General features: G+C 37.1%; 3 protein-coding genes across 4 annotated transcripts in view; 1 reads left to right on the top strand and 2 right to left on the bottom strand.

Moving 5' to 3' along the window:
• LOC130824955 (uncharacterized mitochondrial protein AtMg00860-like) overlaps positions 1-945 on the bottom strand; it is a 1,077-nt gene extending 132 nt beyond the window's left edge. Inside the window, exons 1-2 of the mRNA XM_057689978.1 lie at positions 702-945; positions 337-434 (exon numbers count right to left, since the gene is read on the bottom strand). Coding sequence (XP_057545961.1) covers positions 337-434; positions 702-945 — 342 coding nt within the window. The remainder of the gene's footprint in view (positions 1-336; positions 435-701) is intronic.
• LOC130825716 (uncharacterized) overlaps positions 1-8,460 on the bottom strand; it is a 28,335-nt gene that overhangs the window by 7,261 nt on the left and 12,614 nt on the right. The window lies entirely within an intron of this gene.
• Positions 7,031-8,070, top strand: LOC130824954 (uncharacterized). Its single transcript, XM_057689977.1, has 3 exons — positions 7,031-7,306; positions 7,511-7,663; positions 7,837-8,070. The coding sequence occupies exons 1-3, from the start codon at positions 7,031-7,033 to the stop codon at positions 8,068-8,070; spliced, it is 663 nt and encodes a 220-aa protein (XP_057545960.1).

Here is an 8,460-nt window from a genome sequence, read left to right as displayed (position 1 = left end):
TCTTAATTCTTCAATCATCTTATCTCTACCAGGGTGTAAGTGAAACATTCCTTGGTGTCCTTTCAAAATCTCTTCTTTTAGGTCTGCGTTGTCTGGTTTATACAATCTCCCATTCATTCTTAGTTCACTCTTCTCACCCACTTCGAACGCTTCTGTCTCATTTCTTTGAACTCGAATGATTAAATCAATTACCTCGGGATCTTCTTGTTGTGATTCTATAATTCTTTCGAGCAAAGTCGGTTGTATAGTCATTGCTCCCAAATACTCAACAACTTGATAGTGATTAACAATTTCTAGATCTAACTTCTGGATTTCTCGGTATAGTTCCCAAGGTACCGTCATTATAGCATTTACAGATATCGTCGGCCTTCTACTCACTGCATCTGCCACTTTGTTTGCTTTCCCAGGATGATAATATATGTCAACTTCAAAGTCTATAATGATTTCCAGCCACCGCCTTTGTCGCATATTCAGCTCCTTCTGATTGAAGACATATTTCAAATTTTTATGATCAGTGAAGATCTTGTATGGTACTCCATAGAGATAATGTCTCCATAACTTCAGGGCAAAAAATACGGCTACTAGTTCAATGTCGTGTACTGGATAATTCAACTCGTGTGGCCTTAATTTCCTTGACGCATAAGCTACTACTTTGTCTTCTTGCATTAGCACACATCCCAAACCTTGCTTCGATGCATCACAATATACCTCAAATGCTTTCACACAGTCGGGCATGGTCAACACAAGTGCAGTCGTAAGTCTCCTCTTAAGCTCTTCTAGTGATTTACTATGCTTCTCGCCCCATTGAAACCGAACTCCCTTTTTAAGCAACTCAAACAACGGCCGGGCAATTTTGGAAAAATTTTCCAAAAACTTCCTATAATAGCCTGCTAAGCCTAAGAAACTTCTTACTTCAGTAACACTCTTTGGACTCGACCATTCCATCACTGCCCTAATCTTTTCAGATAAACAGAAATCCCATCCTTCGAAACAACGTGCCGTAAGAAAGATATCTTTGCTAACAACAATTCACATTTACTAAACTTGCCATAAAGTTTCTCCTTTCTCAATTTCTCCAAAACTATCTTTAAGTGCTTCTCATGTTGCTCTTCATTCTTCGAATACACCAATATATCATCAATAAACACAACTACAAACTTATCCAGGTAAGGGTTGAAGTATCTTTGCATGAGGTCCATGAATGCCGCTGGAGCATTCGTTAGACCAAATGGCATTACTAGAAACTCATAGTGCCCGTATATAGTTCTGAATGCAGTCTTAGAAATATCTTCTTCAGCAATCCTTAATTGATGATAGCCAGACCTCAAATCTATCTTCGAAAAGACCCTTGCTCCACCTAACTGATCAAAAAGGTCGTCTATCCTTGGAAAAGGATAACGATTCTTGATGGTAATCTTATTGATTTCCCTATAATCAATGCATAGCCTCATACTCCCATCTTTCTTTCTAACAAAGAGAACTGGAGCTCCCCATGGTAAAACACTAGCTCAAATGAAACATTTTTCCAGCAATTCATCTAGCTGTTTCTTTAGCTCAGCCAATTCAGCAGGAGCAAAACGGTAAGGAGTTTTAGAAATAGGGGTGGTATCAGGAATAAGATCAATATGGAAGTCTACTTCTCTTTTTGGAGGTATATCGGGTAATTCTTCAGGAAACACATCAAAATATTCTTGAAAGATCGGGATTTCTTGTAAACTAGGTTTAGGTTCCACTTCTTCAGTAGCAGCAAAACAGAAGAATTCTTCATCTCCTTGTCTTATCATTTGTGATGCTTGAATTACAAAAATTGTCTCTATTTGAGATTTTGAGCTCTTCCAAATACACTTCATTCCCTCGGGAGTTTCTATTCTTACAACCTTTTCCTTACACAAAATCTTCGCTGAATATCTCTCTAACCAATCCATGCCCAAAATGATATCAAATGTTCTCAAATCAAATTGAATTAAATCCGCTAGTAAAGATTCCCACAAATCTCCAACGAAAAATCATAAAAGATACGATCACACAGGAAAGTGTACCATCAGGTAAATTGATACACAAATAGGATTTTTGAGGTTTCAAAGAAATAGAAGATATACGGAGAAAAGCACTAGAAATAAAAGACCTATCCGCTCCACAATGAAACAAAACATTTGCTGTTAAATTACCAACAGGAAAATTTCTAGAAATTACTTTACCTTCAATTTCAAACTCCTGGTATAGACCATCATAATGATCTCCAATTTCATGCAAGCCTACTGATGCTCTAGTCTCATTCCCCTGATTGCCAAATGCTCTATTACCTGCAGCTTCCGATGTTGTTTTGCTCTAATTGAACATTTCCCTACAGTTATTAACTAGATGTCCCTCCTTATGACACTTGTAACATACAATCTTCCCATCACAATTTCGACCTCGATGATCTTTTCCACATAACCTACATTTTCACTGTGTCGGCCTTGCTACGGTGTGAAACGGCTTCTTCCCCTCATTCTTGACCTTCTTGTATCCACCGCCCCCACTAGATTCATTCTTTCTTTTATTAAACCCCGTCTTGTTTTTCCAAAATACGCTCGTACTCCAAGGCTTGATTGTACAAATCATCAAAATCTTGGTATCTAAGAGTGCCTTTTTGGATCCTGAGGTTCAAACCCTTAAAAAATCTAATCGACTTGCCCCGATCAGAGATCACTATTTCGGTGGCGAATCTAGCCAGCTCTGTGAACTTACTTGCGTATTCGATCACTGACATAGTTCCCTGCCTCAGAAACAAGAATTCATTCTCTTTCTTTCTCTGAAGCGAGGATGGGTAAAATTGATCACAAAGCTTCTTCATAAATTGTTCCCAAGTAGAATCTATGGCAGTTTGTTTTACAGTCCTCCACCATAGTTCAGCAGTGCCTGTTAAGTAGAATGCGGCTAATTTCACTTTCAACTTTGACGGGCAGTTTATGGCCACCAATAGTTTCTCCATTTCTGCAATCCAATCCTCAAAGCGAACTAGATCAGGTTCTCCATCATATTTTGGAGGTTGATGACTAGACAATCTCTTATAGAATTTTCCTTCATCATCTTCATGGGAACAACTCATCCGCTTCTCCATTAAATTCAACAGCCTCTCATTATTCCTTTCCATCATTTTTAACTGATTTTTCAAAGCCTGAACTCTTGCATTTTGCGTCGTATCTTCAGCAAAGTTGTTCCTCGTCTCCAAAGGTTCACCTCTTACGATATGCCCTCTACCACTACCTCTTGGCATCCTTTAATTAAGTAGAATAATGATAATTATGTATTTAAGCTAGATGTAATATGTAAAAGACCTATTGCAATCCAATCCTTTAATTAATATATTTGATGATCCATTGGTGTATTCGAAGAATGAAGAGCAACATGAGAAGCACTTAAGGATAAGTTTGTTCTTTTCTAAATATTATATAATGGTATATAATAACGATAATTATGTATTTTAGCTAGATGTAATATGTAAAATTTAGTATTTTAAATGATATATTTTTTTATTTATATAAAAATGATGTTCTTATGTGTATTATGTGCTAAAAAAAATGTGATTTGCGATTTAAAATTTAGCTAATGCAAAACATTCCTACTTAATTAAAGGATGCCAAGAGGTGGTGGTAGAGGGTGTATCGTAAGAGGTGAACCTTTGGAGACAAGGAACAATTTTGCTGAAGATACGACGCAAAATGCAAGAGTTCAGGCTCTGGAAAATAAGTTAAGAATGATGGAAAGGAATAACGAGAGGCTGTTGAATTTAATGGAGAAGCAAATGAGTTGTTCCCATGAAGATGATGAAGGGAAATTCTATAGGAAATTGTCTAGTCATCAACCTCCAAAATATGGTGGAGAACCTAATCCAGTTCGCTTTAAGGATTGGATTGCAGAAATGGAGAAACTATTGGAGGCCATAAACTGCCCGTCAAAGTTAAAAGTGAAATTAGCCACATTCTACTTAACAGGCACTGCTGAATTATGGTGGAGGATTGTAAAACAAACTGCCATAGATTCTACTTGGTAACAATTTATGAAGAACCTTCGTGATCAATTTTACCCACCCTTGCTTCAAAGAAAGAAAGAGAATGAATTCTTGTTTCTGAGGCAGGGAACTATGTCAGTGATCGAATACGCAAGTAAGTTCACAAAGCTGGCTAGATTCGCCACCGAAATAGTAATCTCTGATCGGGGCAAGGCGATTAGATTTTTTAAGGGTTTGAACCTCAGGATCAAAAAAGGCACTCTTAGATACCAAGATTTTGATGATTTGTACAATCAAGCCTTGGTGTACGAGCGTATTTTGGAAAAAGAAGACGGGTTTAATAAAAGAAAGAATGAATCTATTGGGGGCGGTGGATACAAGAAGGCTAAGAATGAGGGGAAGAAGTCGTTTCAGACTGTAGCAAGGCCGACAGTGGAAATGTAGGTTATGTGGAAAAGATCATCGAGGCCGAAACTGTAATGGGAAGATTGTATGTTGAAAGTGTCACAAGGAGGGACATCTGGCTAATAACTGTAGGGAAATGTTCAATCAGAGCAAAACAATATCGGAAGCTACAAGTAACAGAGCAATTGGCAATCAGAGGAATGAGACTAGAGCATCAGTAGGCCTGCATGCAATTGGAGATCATTATGATGGCTTACACCAGGAGTTTGAAATTGAAGGTAAAGTAATTTCTGGAAAATTTTCTGTTAGTAATTTAACGGCAAATGTTTTGTTTGATTGTGGAGCGGATAGGTCTTTTATTTCTAGTGCTTTTCTCCACATATCTTCTATATCTTTGATACCTCAAAAATCTCACTTGTGTATCCATTTACCTGATGGTACACCTTTCCTATGTGATTGTATCATTTATAATTTTCCATTGGAGATTTGTGGGAATATTTTCCTAGCTGACTTAATTCAGATTGATTTGGGAACATTTGATATCATTTTGGGCATGGATTGGTTGGAGAGATATTCAGCGGAGATTTTGTGTAAGGAAAAAGTTGTTAGAATAGAAACTCCCGAGGGAATGAAGTGTATTCGGAAGAACTCAAAATCCCAGCTAGAGACAATTTCTGTAATTCAAACGTCACAAATGATAAGACAAGGAGATGAAGGGTTCTTATGTTTTGCTACTACTGAAGAAGTGAAACCTAAACCTAGTTTGTAAGAATCCCCAATCGTTCAAGAATATTTTGATGTGTTTCCTGAAGAATTCACCGGTATACCTCCAAAAAGAGAAGTAGACTTCCATATTGACCTTATTTCTGATACCACCCCTATTTCAAAACCTCTTTACCGTTTTGCTCCAGCTGAATTGGCTGAGCTGAAGAAGCAGCTAGATGAATTGCTGGAAAAAGGTTTCATTCGACCTAGTGTTTCACCATGGGGAGCTGCGGTTCTCTTTGTCAGAAAGAAAGATGGGAGTATGAGGCTATGCATTGATTATATGAGATCAATAAGATTACCATCAAGAATCGTTATCCTTTGCCAAGGATAAACAACCTTTTTTATCAGTTGGGGAGAGCAAGGGTCTTTTCAAAGATAGATTTGAGGTCTGGTTATCATCAATTAAGGATTGCTGAAGAAGATATTCCTAATACTGAATTCAAAACCAGATACAGGCACTATGAGTTTCTAGTAATGCCATTTGGTCTAACGAATGCTCCAGCAGTATTCATGGATCTCATGTAAAGATACTTCAACCCTTACCTGGATAAGTTTGTAGTTGTGTTTATTGATGATATATTGGTGTATTCGAAGATGAAGAGCAACATGAGAAGCACTTAAGGATAGTTTTGGAGAAATTGAGAAAGGAGAAATTTTATGGCAAGTTTAGTAAATGTGAATTTTGGTTAAAAAAAAGATATCTTTCTTAGGGCACGTTGTTTCGAAGGATAGAATTTCAATTGATCCTGAAAAGATTAGGGCAGTGATGGAATGGCCGAATCCAAAGAGTGTTACTAAAGTAAGAAGTTTCTTAGGCTTAGCAGGTTATTACAGGAAGTTTGTGAAGAATTTTTCTAAAATTGCTCGACCGTTGTTTGAGTTGCTTAAAAAGGGAGTTCGATTTCAATGGGGCGAGAAGCATAGTAAATCACTAGAAGAGCTTAAGAAGAGACTTACGACTGCACCTGTGTTGACCATGCCTGACTGTGGGAAAGCATTTGAGGTATATTGTGATGCATCGAAGGAAGGTTTGGGATGTGTGCTAAAGCAAGAAGGCAAAGTAATAGCTTATGCGTCAAGGCAATTAAGGCCACACGAGTTGAATTATCCAGTACACGACATTGAACTAGCAGCCGTAATTTTTGCTCTGAAGTTATGGAGACATTATCTCTATGGAGTACCATGCAAGATCTTCACTGATCATAAAAATTTGAAATATGTCTTCATTCAGAAGGAGCTAAATATGCGACAAAGGCGGTGGGTGGAATTCATCAAAGACTTTGAAGTTGACATAAATCATCATCCTGGGAAAGCAAACAAAGTAGTAGATGCATTGAGTAGAAGGCCGAGGATATCTGTAAATGCTATAATGACGGTACTTGGGAACTATACTGAGAAATCCCAAAGTTAGATCTAGAAATTGTTAATCACTATCAATTTGTTAAGTATTTGGGAGAAATGACTATAAAACCGACTTTGTTCGAAAGAATTATAGAAGCACAACAAGAAGATCCCGAGATAATCGAGTTAATCATTCGAGTTCAAAGAAACAAGACAGAATCGTTCGAAGTGGGTGAGAAGGCTGAACTAAGAATGAACTGGAGATTGTGTATACCAGACAACACAGATCTGAAAGAATAGATTTTGAAAGAAGGACACCAAGGAATGTTTCACTTACACCCTGGTAGAGATAAGATGATTGAAGGATTAAGAAAACTATTTTGGTGGAAAGGTATGAGAAAAGATGTAGCTAAATTTGTATCTCGATGTTTGATTTGCCAGAAGGTGAAATTTGAAAGGCAGAAAAGTTCTGGACTACTTCAACCACTGGAAATTCCTGAATGAAAATGGGATTCCATATCCATGGATTTTGTAGTTGGATTACCAAGAAGGCACCGAAGAAATAACATAATTTGGGTAATAGTTGATAGATTGACTAAAGTTGCAAGATTCCTGCCAATGAAGGAAACATGGTCAGTAAAACAATTGGCTGACGCTTATGTTCGAGAAATTATAAGATTACATGGAGTACCGAGAAACATTGTGTCTGATAGAGACCCAAAAGTTTTGTCACGATTTTGGGAAAAGTTGCAAGATGCATTCGGATCTAAACTATGTTTAAGTACCGCATTTCATCCGGCTACTGATGGCCAAACCGAAAGAACCATCCAGACATTAGAGGATCTTTTGAGATGTTGTATTTTTGAATTTGGTGGTTCATGGGAGCAGAAATTGCCTTTGATAGAGTTTTCATACAACAACAGCTATCAAACCAACATCAAGATGGCACCAAACAAAGCCTTATACGGGAGAAAATGTCGAGTTCCGTTGTGTTGGGATCAGATGGACCGAAATGTGCCTGAAGGACCAGATCTTATTCAAGACTCTATCGATAGCTTGAGGGTGGTGCAAGAGAATATAAAGGCAGCACAAAGTAGACATAAGAGTTATGCAGACAATCGTCGCAGAGCTTTACAATTTGATGAAGGTGATAAAGTATTTCTAAAGATTTCGCCAATGAAAGTAGTCCAGCGCTTTGGGATAAAATGGAAATTAAGCCCTAAATTTATTGGACCTTTTGAAATTTGAAAGGAGTAGGGGAAGTGGCATATGAACTAGCTTTACCCCCGAGTTTAACTAGAGTTCATAATGTATTCCATGTTTCTCAGTTGAGAAAGTATATCCACGACCCATCACATGTGTCAGTTCACGAACCCTTCCAAATTGATGAAAACCTTGCTTATGAAGAAAGACTAATTAGAATTTTGGATCGTCAAGGAAAAGAATTGAGGAATAAAAGAATATCTCAAGTTAAAGTGCTATGGTCAAACCATCATGTTGAAGAAGCAACTTGGAAAAGCGAAACTGATATGAGAGAACGCTATCCCCAGTTGTTCTTTTAGGTTCAAGTTTCAGGACGAAACTATGTTAAAGGGAGAAGAGTTGTAACAGGCCATTTATCTTAATAATAAAAATATCTTGGTGTTGGCAGCAAGGTGGGCTAAGTGGCATGATTTTCATTTAGTCTTATCCTTAAATACTTGCCTATGAAGGAAAAAAAAATTAAAATAATAAAAAAAATTTACAATCTTTAGCCTATTTATATCAAAAGCAACGTTGGAGAAAAAAAACAGAGAGAAGAAAAAAAATCAGAAAATTAAATTCACAATTAAAATCTAATTCCTAAAAAGCCTCTTAAAAACCCTAGAAAAATTCCTAAAAATCCTCAAAAATTTCCTAATAATAGTATTTAGTGTTAATTATAGAAATTTATGGGGAGGAAGATAATTTTG

Source organism: Amaranthus tricolor, chromosome 10, assembly GCF_026212465.1.
Source record: "Amaranthus tricolor cultivar Red isolate AtriRed21 chromosome 10, ASM2621246v1, whole genome shotgun sequence".
Lineage (NCBI taxonomy): Eukaryota > Viridiplantae > Streptophyta > Magnoliopsida > Caryophyllales > Amaranthaceae > Amaranthus > Amaranthus tricolor.
Note: the sequence above shows the minus strand (reverse complement) of the source record. Positions and strands in the feature narration are given on the sequence as shown.

Coding starts and splice junctions, on each gene's coding strand:
- LOC130824954 (XM_057689977.1), top strand. CDS start 7,031: ATGGATTTTGTAGTTGGATTACCAAGAAGGCACCGAAGAAATAACATA. Junction 7,307..7,510: donor TAAGTACCGCATTTCATCCG/GCTACTGATGGC, acceptor TGTTGGGATCAG/ATGGACCGAAATGTGCCTGA. Junction 7,664..7,836: donor AATTTGATGAAGGTGATAAA/GTATTTCTAAAG, acceptor CATGTTTCTCAG/TTGAGAAAGTATATCCACGA.